At 48.4% G+C, this 17,329-nt stretch overlaps 1 protein-coding gene across 4 annotated transcripts in view; it reads right to left on the bottom strand.

The window, feature by feature from the left end:
* GOLGA2 (golgin A2) overlaps nucleotides 1-17,329 on the bottom strand; it is a 918,457-nt gene that overhangs the window by 891,021 nt on the left and 10,107 nt on the right. For all 4 annotated transcript variants that reach the window (XM_069609145.1, XM_069609147.1, XM_069609148.1 and 1 more), the window contains exon 2: nucleotides 3,920-4,045. In XM_069609145.1, the coding sequence (XP_069465246.1) occupies nucleotides 3,920-4,045 (126 nt within the window). The remainder of the gene's footprint in view (nucleotides 1-3,919; nucleotides 4,046-17,329) is intronic.

Raw genomic sequence — 17,329 nt, 5'->3', positions numbered from 1 at the left:
AGGAGACCAAAGGTTGTACAGGATTAACAGTACAGGCCAGCGCTATCTTTGGGCCATAGTGACACCCTACACAACTTCCAAAAACCTAGAGCAGAGACATACTCACACATCAAGCACACACTCTGGTCCTGTACACGAGAAAACATCACAATCTAAGGCCACCTGTCTATAAAACAGGCTCAAAGTGACACAAGGCAGCAGAGGCAGAGCGGACAGGCCTGGCTGGAAGGGAAGGTAAGGGGGTGGGTGTGAAGAGATGAAGGGGTTCCAGAGGTGTTCCCCTGAAAATGAGAGCAGCAAAACGGGGAAGAGGTTCCGGGAAAACGATTTGAGGGATATCCCCCGGACAGTCAGCAGGGGGAGAGGTAGCTGAAGGAGGTCCTTTTTTTCGAACTCCTATTTTGCAAAGGTCGAGCCGCAATGAGAGTTGCAAAAACGACATAGGACCCTTTCATGCATATTGGCAATTTCTAGGGACTCAATATTCACATGCACTGCTGCCCTGTGCGTGTGGTATGTTTTGGCCTCGGTGTCACTATGTGACACCAAACATATTCCTTTATGCACACATTCAGTGTTCACCTTGCTGCCACCTCTAAAAGCAAGGAGGCCATTGCAGCACAGGGAAAGAGGTTTCAAAAGAGCCAGTTATGCAGACGATTCCCAGAAAACGCCTAGCAATGGCAAATCTTCACAACACTAGTGAAGCGCAAGAAGGGACTGGCAGGATGGGAGAGCTGAAAGGAGTGCACGCAGGGAGCAGTGACATACAGTAGGTGGTCACATAGGCCTTCAGGACCCCATTCAGGGCTATGCCAGGAGGTTCACCACGGTTACAGCAGCAGTCTGAAATTCATATTTTCAGACTGTAACATGCTGCAGTGTCGCAAAGCACACAGTAGAAACGTGCATGTTAAGAGTCGGTAGAGCACCAACAAATAATGCGTCCAAGAGGAGTAGTGCATGCTCTTAAGGCCACTGCGGTACTGACCTGCAGAGTGAAGTGACAGACAGCAATACCACAAGTTGATTTTCTACAAACTCTACCGAAAGACTTTCTCCCAAGAAGCCTTTCTATATCTTTGCTATTTTATTTATTGAACATTTATAAGGCCCCTGCCTATACATCAGAAAGTGTTTCCAAGTGCCACACGAAAAGGGGGATGGGGGTGACAGAGGAGGATAAATAATAAATGGTCCTACTAGGCCTTGTGACATTTGGATCGTGCAAGTGCCGCAAAAAGGAAATGCGGGGGAGTTGGGGGGGGGGGGGAGCCTGGAGTGCAAGTGAGCAGGGTAAAGGATAAGGGTAGTGCAAGGAGGGTGGGGGGGTGGACATAACTCAGTAGTCTAGTCAAGGAAGTGGGCCGGAAGGTAAGTGCTGGAGGGGGCTGGGGGGGGGGGTTCTGAGGCAGACTGGACGATGGAGGACCTGGCCCCTGTATGACTCAGAGGGGACCAGGCTGCCAATTGCAGAAGGAGGGGGTGGGGGGGGGGCCTTAGCAAGGAAGGTGGAGAGGGAAGGAGGAAGAGAAAAAGAAGGTCTTGAGAAGCTTCCAGAACTTGAGGAGATCCGGCTCAAGTCTGAGAGGAGCAGGGAGGCCCTTCCAGGGGGAGGCTCCCGTAGAAGAAAGAACTACCCCCCACTCTGCTTGGAGAAGCATCTGACTTGCAGAGAGTTAGAGCTAGAGGACCGAAGGACTCTAGCAGGGAGGTAATTTAGGGAGATAAAGTTGAATGTAGCCTGTCATAGGCCACAGCAAGCCTTGTGAATGATGCAGAGGACTTTGAACTTGATCCATACAGCCACAGGGAGCCAGTGGAGAGATTTTAGGGCTGGAGAGATGCAGTCCCTGGGATTGAGGTTCTATTCTGGATGAGTTGAAGAGGAATGAGAGAGGCAGATTGAGGAAGAGGCTGTGGCAGTAGTCCAGCCTGGAGAGAGCCAGGGCTCTGGAGACATTGGGTTTCTGGGGAAATGTGAGGAAAGGGAGAATACCTATGAGGAGATGATGCTGATAGTGGGCCTTCTTGGCAAGGTCAGTTGAGAAGGAGAGAGAGGAGACAAAGATGACAGCCATTTATTTTGCCTCACAAGAGGGCGAGGGGCGGGAAGCCCAAGGAGGGCGGCCAGAGAATAGGGGGGAATGAAGGGAAGGGTGTTAAGACAGAAATCATTAACAGCGCACCATGCCTGACAAGCAGTCAGGCAATCGGAAATGAGAGAGGAGGTAAAGGAGGGAAGCTTAAAAGGCGAGCAGAGTGTCATCCGCATAACACTGGAAGTGAGGAGAGAAGGTGGAAGTCAAGTGGGCAAGAGGGGCAAGGTAAATGTTGAAAAGCCACAGCGAGAGGATAGAGCCTAGAGGGACGCCGGAAGTAGAGAGTGAGGTAGAGGAGAGAAAAAAGCACAGTTGAACCTGGGAGGGACGATTCGAAAGGAAAGAGGTAAGCTGAGCTAGTGCACAGTTGGTGATGCCCAGAGTATCACACAGTTGATTTAAGAGGGTGGCATGGTTGACAGTGTTGAAGGCAGAGGACAGATCAAGGATGATGAGAACAGAAGGAGAGTTTGAGTCGAGGTTGGAGAGCAAGTCTTCACGGGTGTTCAGGAGAGTAGCTTGTGCCTCTGGATGCTCTGAGGCCAGACTGATGGTCGTGGAGACAGCCAACAGACTCAGTGTGGAGGATTAGTTGGGAGATGACCAACTTCTCCAAACCTTTGCCCAAGAAGGGGTTAGTGGAGATAGGGCGGTAATTAGCCATGCAGGAAGGGCCAGCAGACAGCTTTTTTAGGAGAGGTTGCACAAGATAGTGCTTTAGAGTTGATGGGAAATTGCCTGTGGCAAGAGAGCGATTGTAGAATTCAGCCAAAGAGGGAGCGAGGGCAGCAATATTGTTGTAGATAGCTCTAGAGGAGCAGGGGAGCACCTGTTTGGAGGAGACTTTCATAAAGCAAACATTCTTGGTGACCTCATCCAGCACTATGTGAGAGAAGACAGGGAGTAGGAGGGATGGGGAGAAGGGCCAAGGGAGACCTAAGTGCAGGTGGGGGAGGGAGGGGATGGTCAAGCTTTATATATCCAATTCTGGAAACCCTTTGCATTAAATCGATCAATCACCTGCAAGTACTACCCAAAGCCGCCTCAAGCGCCTGCATTTGAGATTCTCTCTTAAACCTATTTCACCTCTCAATATTACAATAACATGAACACAGGTATAAACGTGTAAGGTATGGTACACGAACCATTAAATGTAGTTTGGATTTCATTTGCACTGTACTACCTATTGTGTTAGCATTGATGCACTGGAGTGCAGCTTTTATAAGAGAAGGCAAGTTACTAGAGGCAACTTTAGTGAGCATTTTCCAGACTCTCAAATGATAAACTCGTTGCATGAGTGCTCTACAGGGAACGAAATAAAAACAATTTCAAAGACAGCTCATCTTCTTGTGTAACAGGATAGTTAGTGTTGATCTGCTGGACACTGAAACAGAGGTGAAATGCAGCAAGTTGCCCACTTTAAAGTCATTTCATGTATTGAGATGCATTGCAAATGGCACATTTTATAATTCTGTCAAAAGCACAAACTTGTTCTAACTTGGTGTGTCTGAATGGGAATACACAATGCGCATTGTCCAAAAATAAACTCCACAAATAAGCAAATTAGGCAGGTACATGATGTACTGTGTGTCGCGGGCTTGCCCAGACAGGTATTGCTCAGCTGAAAATATGCACGTACTGACAAGAGGTCCCCTACTATGGCCCTGTGGATTATAGGCACTATAGGTTAAATTAAGTCTTGTGGTTGGATCTGCCAAGTGCTGATGGCGATCAGTAAAGGAACACAGTGTCTGGCGCATCCCCAGCTGTTCATCTAGGCACTTGAATGTGGATAACCCTAAAGAAGAGACACTCACGGGATCTGGAGAATTGCGGCTGTCACTTGTAGGGGTCTCCGGACGGGGGCTTCCATCTTTAGTTTTCCTTTTTTTCTTGACCCCTGCTGGTGCTGCAGGAGTGCTCTTCTGCTGGAATTCCTTCAACTATGGAACATAACGTGCAGCCATTTAGAAAAAAGTACTTCAATGAAATCTCCATGCACAGTACTTCACACGCTCCCATCTAAGGTCTTGGTTGGAGGTAGCTGTCAATGTGTTGCCGGGTAGGGGTGAGCTGTCGGTGTGTTGCCGGGTAGGGGTGAGCTGTCAATGTGTTGCCGGGTAGGGGTGAGCTGTCAATGTGTTGCCGGGTACGGGTGAGCTGTCAATGTGTTGCCGGGTACGGGTGAGCTGTTGGTGTGTTTCTGGGAAGGGGAGAGCTGTCGGTGTAATTGCTGTTAAGGGAGCTGGTCAGTGAGTTTCCTGGTAAAGGGGTCTTGCCAGTGCATTTATGGGTAGCAGGGACATGGGCGGGAGCTGCCCCGCAAGACTTCCCGGTAAGTGGGAGCTTCTCTGCACCATTCCGTGTAAAGGGGGGGCTGTCGTTGCATTTCCAGTTAGGGGAGCTGTCACTGTTTCCAGTTAGGGGAGCCTTCGCTGCGAGTCCTGGAAAAGGGTCCAGCCAGTGTGCTGCCTGGTAAAGGGGGGTTGGGGCTGTCCCGCACAATTCCTGGGGGGTCATGGGGAAGCTGTCCACATGCTGCCAGAGGAGAGGGCTGTCCCACATGCTGCCAGGGGAGCAGGTGAGCTGTCCCGTACGTCTTCCCGCTGAGGGGCGGCAGCCTGTCCTGCACGCTTCATTGGGTGGGGCATTGCCACACACTTCATGCTTGGGGATGGGGGGGGTTACTGTCCGACACGCTTCACGCTGGGGTGGGTGTGTGGGGCTTCCCGCTTGGGGGGTGGGGGGTGAAATCCGAGGGGGACTACCTCATGCTCGTCCCACTGAGGGATGCTTTCCAGTGCGCTTCCTGCTATGGGGGGGCTGTCCAGTGCGCCTTTCCTGCTATGGGGGGCGGCTGTCTAGTGCGCCTTTCCTGCTATGGGGGGGGCTGTCCAGTGCGCCTTTCCACGGGGGCACTGCCCTACATGTTTCCCACTGGGAGAGCTGTCCCGCACACTTCCCGCTATGGTGGGGCAGTTCTACATGCTTACCACTGGGGGGGGGCTGTCCTGCATGCTTCCTGAGGGGGGGTGCGCTGTCCTGCACGCTTTCTGCTGGGGGGGGGCAGGCGGAGGAGAGAGCTGTCCAGTGCACTTCCCGCTGGGGGGGGGGGTCTCTGTCCTGCGCGCTTTCCGCTTGGGGGGGGGGTCCTCGATGCTTCCCGCTCATGGGCAGTCTGCGCACTTCCTGCTGGGGGAGCAGTCCTGTGCTCTTCCTGCTATGGAGAGGGGGCTGTATAGCATAGCTTCTGCTATGTGAGAGGCGCTGTCCTGCGTGCTTCCCGCTGGAAGCAGGGGGAGCATTGTCCTGCATGCTTCCCACTGGGGAAGGGGGTGCTCTCCCACGTGCTTCCCGCTGTGGGAGCTGCCAGACAAGGGGGCTAAACAGTGTGCTGCCAGGCAAGGGGGCTAAGTCAATGTGCTCTGAGGTAAGGGGGTGGAGCATGTGTGCTCCCAGGGAACGGAGGGGGGGTGTATGTGTGCTCCCAGGGAAACGGGGGGTGTATGTGTGCTCGAGGGAAGCGGGGGGTGTATGTGTGCTCCCAGGGAAGGGGGGTGGGGTATGTGAGCTCCCAGGGAAGAGGGGGGTGTAGTATGTGTGCTCCCTGGGAAAGGGGGCCGGGCAATGTATGTGTGCTCCCAGGGAAGGGGGGTGTCAATGTGCTACCCCATAGGGCACCTGCCAGTGAGCTTGCTACCTGTCCATGTGTTTCTTGGAAGGGTGACATGTCAGTGTGTTTTCGGAGGGTATCACCAGTATTATTGTAGAGGGTGATTTCAACAGCACGTCCCATAATTGAAAACCGTTTCGAGGACCTAGATGATGGAGCACTAACACGAAGTAGTCAGCAATGATTCTTATGGGAAAAAGGGGGGAATGGGCCTTATTTGGGCAAGATGGGGTTTTATCCAACTAAACTCCTTGTTCAACTTAACATCTCACATGGCACCAATTTAGTACGGTCACTTGTCAGCGTCTACAATAGACTATTTATCTTGCAAATATAAAACCTGGTGATATAGAATCGTTTAATGTGATCAAGACAAACCTGAGTGATCTGCCACGTTGGTGGGATCCTATGTCATTGGGAAGGGTAAAGATATTGTACCTTCGAAATGTATGCACTTAGTTGCAAATGCCTCTAACAATAGAGTATCCCAAATTGTTAAAAACATGGCTATGGTGAATAACAGAGAATTGGTGTATGAAATTAAATGAGAATATGTACAGCACTAGTCCACCACAATTTGCTCAGATAGCGTTAAGGCAAAACAAATGTTGCCTGACACAGGATAGTTGGGAGCAACAGGCATTTTTTTAAACAAAGTGAGGTATGCTGACCAAATAGTTGATTACAAAAGGCGTGCTGCCAGTTAAGGGGGAGTCGCCAGAATGCTTCCTGGTGGGAGGGAGGACTGTCAGTGTGCTGCCAGACAAGGGGGCACGCCAGGATAGGATACTGCCTGGTGGGGGGATCTCTCAGTGTGCTGCCAGGTATGATGGCTTGGCAGGATGCTTCCTGGGGGGCTTCCTCGGGGGCTGGGGGGAAGACTGTTAGTGTGCTGCCAGGTAAGGGGACTCACCAGGATGCGGCCTGGTGGGGGACCTGTCTGCCAGGTAAGGGGGCTTTTGCAGGATGCATCCTGATGGGGGATCTGTCCGTGTGCTGCCAGGTAAGGGGGCTTGGAGGATGCTTCCATTAGGTAGAATCACCTGCAGTACCCTTTGGGAACACTACAGGCAATGAGGACTACAAGTGTAAGCACAATTTCACCTTTGGTACACGCCTGTACAACAGAGTAAAGTGGTAGCGATGGCTGAGCAGCCAGACATATCTCAAGAGTTTAAATTGAGCAGTAGAACAAGTTACACAAAAGGACCAACAAATACAGTGATTCAAACACAGATTCAAGGTTTCTTGGTAAAAGAATTATAAATTTACTCAGTCAGTTAGAAAACATTACACTAGCATAAGCAGCTCAATATCACACACTAATACCGTTTGGATTTTTGTGGTGTAAGTAAATGAACAAGTTTAGCTCCAAAATGAAGTGGGAGCAAAATGGCACTTCAATTACTTAATAAATGAGGGAAAAGACAAGGTTTTATGAATAGACAGCCCAAATACATCATAGGCAGGGCAAAGGGTTTCAGTTAAATACAACCAGCAATTCCCCTCAGTAGGCCTGGGCCAAAGTCAATATTTCAGAGCCTTTTGTATAGGATAGCACAGTTCTGGTATGTAACGTTTAAGTCTTTGCCACAGATTTTTAAAGGATTTGGCTAGGCGAAAAGTTTGACAAATGTTAAGGGAAGGACAAGCCTTCGTAGTTGAGGAAAGTTTCACGCACTTTCTCGATGGCCGAAAAGATTTCCGAGCCGCGTTTGCACAGTACCTTTTAAATGAAGAAAGCTGTAGCTGAGGCACTTGTTCCTGGCAGTTCGAGCAGATTTCGCTGTTCCTGTGCTTCAGTCATGGGGACAAGGAGGACGTTGGGAGGTTCCTGCACTGCCCAGGAAAGAGGCCAAAAGCCGTAGCAAGACGTCGGTTTAAGGTGCGAGTGCCTTAAAGTCCCCCTGGTTTCCTTCCCTCTGGCTACCCAGTTTTCAAAAGCACTCCGATGAAAATTCGACCAGATGGGGACGGTGTCCAGGTGGCTTGAGAGTTGGTTGTTCCCGCCAAACTCAAGGGAAGAAGTTAACCTTGAAGGGCTTCACTGTCGTCGGGGTTTAAAGGCAATTCGGACCTGCAGCAGGGCTTCACCGGTCGTGCAGGAGTTGCTGCAGTCCTCTTCCTTCCTCTCCTCTTTGGTTCTTTCCCTCCAGTGGTCAACTCTGCTTTCCAAGTCCCAGAGACCTGCTTTTAAACAGTTTTCCCCCATTCATTCCAGCCCGGCGGTCACTCACACAGCAGGGTGGCTGTCCTTGCCGGACAGCCAGCCGGCCAATCACACCAGAGTGCATTCAGGTCTCCTAGGAGACTAAGCAAAGAGAGTTTCTGGCACCTCCCTCACATCCTGTCCACCCCAGACACTCAGGCGCCAGCGGAGGACTTCAGCACTGAAGCCCGCCAAAGGCCAACGAACCAAGGGACCAAACCTGGTTTGGCACACAGAGAAAAACACAAGGACCTTTCCTAAAAGAAATGGCGAAGATGACCGGAGTCTGTTTTTACAGATTGGTCTTGGGCGCCATATTGAAAAACACAGCTGACCCCGATTTTTAGCTACCGTGGTTAGTGGTCGGGGAAAAAATCATGAAAGTTTGATCGAAACCACTGCCAGCAGCCATTTAAAGTAGGCAAGGGTAACATTTTATTGTTACATGAGTGGTTTGACTCAGGGGAAGGTAGGCAACCCCTCCACCACTCTATAGGAAGATAGTGGGCCTCGTTAAGACCCTGCCGGTCCAGAAAGAACGGTGGTGGTAAAACCGCCACCATTGTTTTTTCCAGACCGGCTGATTAAGAGTCCTGCAGGCGGGAGGTGTCACTCCCGCCAGGTCTGACTTGGTGGGTTTAACACCACCCGCCTGGAGGCGGACATGGAAACACCGGCTCTGTCCATGGTCCCGATCCCCATGAAGTCCTATTGGGCTCTTTGGGAATGGGGACTTACACAATTCCGCCTCCGGAATTCCAGGGTCGCCGGGGTCATAATGCCCCAGTAATTCGGGGAATCACGGAGGCAGAATGGTAATACGAGTCCGGCAGGAACCTGCTGGTTTTTCTGGCTCAGTTACCGCCGGGCTCGTAACGAGGCCCAGTATCTCGTAATTAGGCCCAGTATGTGCTGGGTCAGTAAATTTAAAGAGACTAGTAAAGTGAATTTAACTTTACATGCTCTGGGAGATGGTAGTCAGTCCCAGAGAAGGTATTTAAACCTTGGCAAGTTTGAAAGACAACCCTGTGCCACTGCACTGAAGGTGCTGTGTGACACAGAAATAGATGATGCCTATGGAGTCATTTTAAAACTCCACAACCAAAGAACACAAAAGTAAAACACACATCAAAATACATAAAAGAGTGGGAAAAAAGGCCCACACTCTTTCCTGGTAAAATAATAAAATCCTAGAAATCCAGCAAAGTTGCTGGGGGTCTAAAAAGGTAAGGGAAATAAGCACATTTTGAGAACTCTCCCCAACACTCGCACCCCCCCCCCCGACTAAGGGAGGATTTAATCCACTCCTGGATGAATCTCCTTACTCCAGTCGGTCAAACATCCTGGAGAGACCATCAGCATTTTGGTGGAGACACCCAGACCTGTGTTCAATGGTAAAATCAAACCCTTGGAGGCAGATTGACCAACTCAGTAGTTTTGGGTTTTCCCCTTTCATTTGCATCAACCATCTCAAGGGTTGGTGGTCAGTCTGAATCACAAAAGTAGATCCATACAAGTATGGCCTAAACTACTTGAGTGACCACACAATAGCAAAGCACTCACGCTCAATAGTTGCCCACCTTGTTTCTGGATCCTTCAGATTCCTGCTGATGAAGCAAATGGGGTGCTCCCTACCTTTCACATCCAGTTGACTAAGGACTGCACCTATACCTGTATTTGAAGCATCTGTCTGCACAATGAAGGTTTGGTTGTAGTCAGGAGCTCTTAGGACTGGAGCTTGACCCTTGACAAAGGGCTTTCTTTAGGCCTTCAAATGCTTGAGTGCACTCCTCATTCCACCTGACCTTTTTAGGGAATTTGGGAGAGGAGATCACATTCAAGGGAGAAGCTATGGTCTCATAGTTCTCTACGAAGTTCCTGTAGTAACCAGTGAGGCCTAGGAAGGCTCTCACTTGGAAAGCAGAGTCGCCCACTGGAACGAAAGAACCAAAGAGGAGAGGAAGGAAGAGGACTGCTGCAACAGTGGTAGCAGGGGTGGCCCAGTTCTGTACAGCTTGTACTTTGCTAGGCAATGGCCTAATTTCACCTCCTCCTACCTCGTGTCCAAAGTAGACCACTTTACTCTGGCCAATTTGACATTTACTAGCCTTTATGGTCAGATGGGCCTGCTCAAGAGCCTGCAAAACATATCTCAAGTGATCAACATGTTCTTTCCAAGTAGGGCTGAACACTGCAATGTCATCCAAGTATACCATGCAGATGTCCGCCATCCCATTTAGAGCTTGATTTACCATCCTTTGGAATGCAGCAGGTGCATTCTTTAGTCCAAAAGGCATTACCTTAAACTGGTATAGGCCTGCTGGGGTTGAGAATGCAGTTTTCTCCTTGGCATGGTCGTCAGGGCTATTTGCCAATAACCTGAAGTGAGATCAAATGTACTGAGGTACTTGGCTGAACCAAGTTTGTCCACCAGTTCATCTGTCCTGAGGATGGTGGGCATCAGTCTTGGTGACTGCATTAAGAGCTCTATAGTCCACACTGAATCTCAACTCCTTGGATCCTGCCTTTGGTACCAGAACAACTGGACTAGACCATGGACTGGTAGAGGGCTCTATTACCCCGAGATCAAGCACCTTGTGACCTCCTCCTTTATGTGGGATCTTACATGATCGGACATCCTGTAACCACCGTTTTTAACAGGTAAACAGTCACCAGTTTGAATATCATGCTGGCCACAGGGGGTCAGGCCTGGTGATAGTGAAAACAGGGAGGCAAACTGATTTAACAGAAACTTGCACTCCTCCTGTTGTTCAGGTGTCAAATTAGAAGAGAGATTAACTCCTATTTTCTCATCTAAAGGCTGGCCTCCGAGTAGGTCAGGTAGAGGTTCACTCTCCTCCTCCCCTTGAGCTGAAGCTAGAAGCAAAGCTCCCACTTCTAGTCTCGAGACATAAGCTTTTAAACAGTGTGTGTGAAAGACTCTGTGAGCCTCCTTAGGATTGCCTAAGTCCACCAGATAGTTGACCTCTCCAAGTTTACCCACAACCATGAAGGGTCCTATCCACTTGTCCTGTAAGGCCCTCTGCCCTGTAGGTACCATAACTAGAGATAGCTGGTCTTAAGTAAGCTCAACCATGTTGGCCATCTGGTCATGCCAATGCTTCACCAGAGCCTGACCTGCTTTCAAGTTGTCTGATGCTTCTGTCGCCATGTGTGACATTCTCCTCCGGAGGCTTAGTCAATGTCTCACACTGGCTTGGGGGGGAAGGAGCACTCTCCAACCCCTCCTTAATCAGGGCCAAGGGGCTTCTAACTGGATGGCCATAAAGAAGCTCAAAAGGGACTAAATCCAACTCCCTCCCGAGGGACTGCTCTATAAGCAAAGAGAAGGCAAAGCAGTAGAAGGCCACACTTTCTTCTAAGGGGTTCCTCTAAAGCACCTATCATGCTCTTCATTGTACGGTTAAACCTCTCTTGAGGATGGTAGGCAGTAGAGAACTTGTAATTTACTCCACAGTTTTTCCACATGGCCTGCATGTAGTGGGACATAAAATTGGATCCCCTGTCAGAGATAACTTCCTTAGGAAAACCTACTCTGGTAAAAATACCATGTAGCGCCTTAGCAACAGCCTGAGCTTTAACAGTCCTCATATGTATTGCTTCAGGATACCCAGTAGCATGGTCTACTACAACCAGGATAAGCCCGTTTCCTGGGACCAACAATGTTGATTCCTACCCTCTCAAAAGGACCTTACACCACTGGGAGAGGTACCAAGGGTGCCACAGACTCCACTCTTGCCAGAGGTTTGGCAAGGCTGACAGCTCCTATAGAACTTATCTACATCAGACCCCAATTTAGGCCAGTAGAAATATAGAGAGAGCCTTTCCTTGGTCTTCTTAAAACTTAAGTGACCGGCCAAGGGTATCTCATGGTCTAACTGTAGGAACTCGAGTCTGCTTTCAAGAGGCACTACAAGTCTTCTGTAGTCCCCTGGGATATACTCAGTCGGTTCACTGTAGAAGAAGCAATCTTCCCAGTACAACCTATGCTTCCCTCGCTCTTGCCCATTCAGCTGGGAAGCTGCCTGTGGGCGAAGATCTTCAAGAGTAGGACACTCTCTTTGACCTCTGCTGAGGTCTGCCCTACTGGATCTACCTTCTGCCAGTAAAGACTGCAGCTCAGGATGGTCTGTAGGATCCAGATCTCCAACAGGAGCAAGGTCCTCTTCCAGCTCCGATTCATCAGCAGCTGATGCAACCACACAAGGTTGTTCCACACACTCAGCCTCAGCTGGTGGAGGAGTCACAGGTGTGACTTGGACAGTCCTCTCGGGCATGTCCTTGTTGGTAGCACAGGAGTGCTGGCTGGTTTCTTCCTGGAGGTTTTAGGTTGCCCCTTTTCGTCCTCCGTCTTCTTAGAAATTACAGTCAGTAAGTCCTGTGGACTGGGAGTTATAGTTTCCTCTATAATCTCCTCTGGAGAGTCCCTTAAGGTACTCGCTCTGGCCTTCCTAGTCTGCTCCAGTTTCCTTTTGCTGGGAGGCCTTGGGGTGCTCGATACAACGCCAGGGTTTTTTAAGTCATTCCCCAACAGGACTCTCCCAGGTACTTCACTGTGCACACTTACAGGTATCTTGACAGTCATATGATTACACTGGGTGAGAGCTGGTAACCGTGGGAGCATTTGAACAGGGCCTCCAGCAAGCTTAGTTAGGAATGTGGGTGCCTTAGCAACATCATCTTCCGTGAAAATGATTCATCATCAACTACAGTTATGCTGGCTCCAGTGTCTCCAATGGCAGGGGTCTCCTGACCATTCACAAGAACACGGTCTTTGTAATACTCTTTAGTATTGTCTGGAATCGAGTTATACAATCTAAGCTCTGTTGTTCCCACATACCCAGGGATACTAAAGAAACTGGCTCAGACGTTCATGGGTTCCTCAGCCAGTAAGTGAAGGTTTCCACTTGCCATTGGTACTTCATCCACTGGGGAGAAGGCTAAGGAGACAGTGTGGTTCCCTGAAGGTTTACCCTTACATCTGGGATCCCCTTTCACATGGTCAGTTGACCCACAAGCATAACATTTACCAAATGTTTTTATGAATGGGGGTTTGTTCTGCCCTTCTGGTTTGTCCCCAGAAGGTACACTAGCCTGATTTGGTTTCCTGTGTTATGTTTGTGGCCCTCTTTTGGATTGGAGGTATTTGAATTCTCTTTGGTATCTTTCTTGTGCTGCTTCCCCTCATCCTTCTTCTGAGTTACCCCAGAATCCTTTTCAGTAGCCCTGTTGGCAACCCACAAGTCAGCAGCCCTTGCTAACTTCTTTGGATCAATTTCCTTAGAGTCAGCCAAGTGCTGTCTCAGCTCAGGAGAGCAGCCATCATAAATAGATTCCAACATAAACAGATTTCTCATACCTTCATAAGTGTTGGCACTGTAACCCTTAACCCATCCATCTACGTTTTTCAAACAGTCAGTCACCCAGGTAGCCCAAGGGGTACGTACCATCATGCTTTTTGAGGGTTCTAAATCTCTTAGGATACTAAGAAGGGGTCTTCCCAAATCTAGCTATCAAAGCTAGCTTCACAGTTTCATATTCCTTTCTGTCTTTATCCCCCAAATCCGTTACCACATCAGTTGCAACAGGGGGTAGCCTAGAAAAAAGCCAAGGAATCAACTGATTCCCGGTAATGTCTCGAATCCCATGGTTATATTCAAAAGCAGCCAACCAATCCAAAATATCAAGCTTAACCTCATACATACTTACTGCATATTTGGCCATGCAAGGCCTCTTAGGACTGGAAGACCTAGAGGACTCTGGGAGAGAACCCGCTTCAAGAGACAACTTTTTCATTTCAATTGCATGATTCAGTTCCATTTTGCTGAGTCTAAACTCTTGATGCTTTGTTTCAGTTTGAGCTTGGATTCTTTTAAATTCTTACTCCAGTCTCATTTTTTCAAATGAGACAAATTCAGGACATAGGTTTGGACCTGAGGGGGTCCCTGTGGTCAAAGGTTGAGGCCTATGAGCAGGTAGAGGTAAAACAGGGCCTACATTGTGAGACTCTTCTGCCTCATCTAACACATCCACAATATTAGAGCTGGGCTCTGACATATTATCATCCTCATCAACATTTTCCACATTTTCTGCAGGTGTGGGGGTTTCAGACCCACTCCTCAGACTTAGGTATTCTAACAACTTTTCTATCAATTCAACCTTTTTGCCTTTTACACTGAGATTCCTAGCTTTACACATATCTCTCAATTGATCAACAGTTAAAGTCACTAGGGTCTCCTGTCTGTAGCTTTCCATATCAATCATGATAAAACAATTGCTTTACTAGTGTTGCTTTACCTTGGGAGGATTATTTGAACAAAAGTAAAAGTAGTACGCTAAATGTAACAAGTATACTTTATCCCACCGCTGCCACCAGCATTAGGCAGAATCACCTGCAGTACCCTCTGGGAACACTACAGGCAATTAGGACTACAAGTGTAAGCACAATTTCACCATTGGTACAAGCCTGTACTACATAGTAAAGTGGTAGCGATGGTGGAGCAGCCAGACTTATCTCAAGAGTTTAAAGTGAGCAGTAGAACAAGTTACACTAATCCAGAGTTTTTGCCTGGGCTTCAGAAAATGTTCTGGGGAGGTTGGCGGGGAGCAGACAGTGTCCCTACAAGACTTGTATCAGAATGATGCCCCACTTTCCTTTGAAATATGCAAACAAAGATTCGGCATTACTGAACATAACAGATTTCAATATATACAATTGCGTCACTGGATCTCACACCCAGAGGTAAAAAAAAAGCTGGGTTACGACTCCCGGTAGGCTTAGAACTCACGATACGGGAGGGGACACACGAAGAGGGATAGCTAGATTGTATAAGCTACTAGACAAATCGCACATAGATGAAACCCTCCAATATATGAAGGACTGGGCGCGGGACATAGGGGGAGGAGATTACATAGGAAGAATGGAGTCAAATCTGGAGGAGGGCGCACAAATTATCCACATCCAAGGCAATTAAAGAATCAGCATATAAGTTATGTTACTGCTGGTATTTGTCCCCAAGCAGAATACATAAAATGAACCCCACGTATCCTCCAGAATATTGGCGTCAGTGTGGAGAAAGAGGTGACTTGTTCCACATGTGGTGGTCGTACCCAAAGATAAAAGTGGTCTGGAAAGAAATTCTGGGCCTAATTAGAGACATAGCAGGCGCAGACCTACCATGGTCCCCAAAGGTCATTCTGTTGGGGGCAGTGTCAGAAGGGATATATGCAGCTTCAGGGAATAGAGCAGCTCTCATCACCCACCTACTGTCTGCAGCAAGGATGACGGTGGGTGGCCCAACGATGGAAGACAGTGGAAGGCCCCACAGCCCTATGGTGGTGGGTGAAAGTGTGGGGAGTCATGGCGATTGAGAACATTTGCGCCACAAAGTCAGGGACGTACCTGAAATTCTTGGCCATATGGGAGCCACTTCAGAACTATGTGGGGTAGAGGGAGGCTCAGTTCTTTAAACCCAGGAGTCTAAGAAACATCCATATTAGATAAAGACAGCAGAAGATTTGGAGGAGGGGTGCGCTCATGAGACTATGTTGGTTATACCTCGACTTAGATTGACTCGGATAACACTAAAGGAAGGGGGTGGGAGGAGTTGGGGGCAGTTTGAAGACAATACAAGTTTCAATGACATATTTCAGGTATGTTGATTAAAGTGTTCAAATGGGTTATAATGTCATAATACATGCTGTAACTGAAAGCCAATTAATGTCTTAAGTAAAATGAAAATAAAGTTGGTTAAACAAAAAAAAAAAGAAAGGAACCACAAATACAGGGATTCAAAAAAACACAGATTCAAGGTTTCTTGGTTAAAGAATATACATTTACTCAGTCAGTTAGAAAACATTACACTAGCATAAGCAGCTCAATATTACACACTAATACACCACAAAAATCCAACCGGTAAGTAAATGAACAGGTTTAGCTCCAAAAGACAAGGTTATAAGAATAGACAGCCCAAATACATCAGGGCAAAGGGTTTCAGTTAAATACAACCAGCAATTCTTCTCAATAGGCCTGGGCCAAAGTCATGGTTCAGAGCCTTTTGTATAGGATAGCACAGTTCGGGTATGTAACAGTTAAGTCTTTGCACACAGATTTTTAAAGGTGTTTGCTAGGCGAAAGGTTTGACGAATGTTAAGGGAAAGACAAGCCTTCGTAGTTGAGGAAAGTTTCACGCACTTTCTCGATGGCCGAAAAGATAACCGGACCGCGTTTGCACAGTACCTCGTCAATGAAGAAAGCTGTAGCTGAGGCAGTTGTTCCTGGCAGTTCGAGCAGATCTCGCTGTTCCTGTGCTTCAGTCTTGGGGACAAGAAGGAAGAGGTCGGGAGGTTCCTGCACTGCCCAAGGAAGAAGCCAAAAGTTGTAGCAAGACATCGGTTTAAGGTGTTAGTGCCTTAAAGTCCCGCTGGTTTCCTTCCCTCTGGCTATCCGGTTTTCAAAAGCACTCTGATGAAAATTCGATCAGATGGGGACGGTGTCCAGGTAACTTGCGAGTTAGTTGTTCCCACCAAACTCAAGGGAAGAAGTTAACCTTGAACGGCTTCTCTGTCGTCAGGGTTTTAAGGCAATTCGGACCTGCAGCAGGGCTTCACTGGTCGTTCTTCATTCCAGTGGTCGACTCTGCTTTCCAAGTCCCAGAGATTTGCTTTTAAACAGTTTTTCCCCATTCATTCCAGCATGGCTGTCACTGACACAGCAGGGTGGCTGTCCTTGCCGGACAGCCAGCCGGCCAATCACGCCAGAGTGCATTCAGGTCTCCTAAGAGACTAAGCACAGGGAGTTTCGGGCACCTCCCTCACATCCTGTCCACCCAAGACACTCAGGCGCCAGAGGGCTTCAGCACAGAAATCCGCAGAGAAACACAAGAAGGACCTTTCCTAAAAGAAATGGCGAAAAAAGAAGACGGAGTCTGTTTTTACAGATAGGTCTGGGGCGCCATATTGAAAAACATGGCTGACCCGATTTTTTGCTACCGTTGTTAACGGTCAGGAAAAATCATGGTATTTTGATCTAAACCACTGCCACCAGCCATTTAAAGTAGGAAAGGGTAACATTTTATTGTTACACGAGTGTTTTGACTCAGAGGAAGCTAGGCAACCCCTCCAGCACTCTATGAATATAGGGTGTGCTGGGTCAGTAAATTTAAAGAGACTAGTAAAGTCAATGTAACTTTACATGCTCTGGGAGACGGTAGTCAGTCCCAGAGAAGGTATTTAAACATTGGGAAGTCTGAAAGACAACCCTGTGCCACTGCACTGAAGGTGCTGTGTGACACACAGAAAATGATGATGCCTATGGAGTGGTTT

This window comes from Ambystoma mexicanum, chromosome 8 (genome assembly GCF_040938575.1).
Source record: "Ambystoma mexicanum isolate Mex_15411 chromosome 8, UKY_AmexF1_1, whole genome shotgun sequence".
NCBI lineage: Eukaryota > Metazoa > Chordata > Amphibia > Caudata > Ambystomatidae > Ambystoma > Ambystoma mexicanum.
Note: the sequence above shows the minus strand (reverse complement) of the source record. Positions and strands in the feature narration are given on the sequence as shown.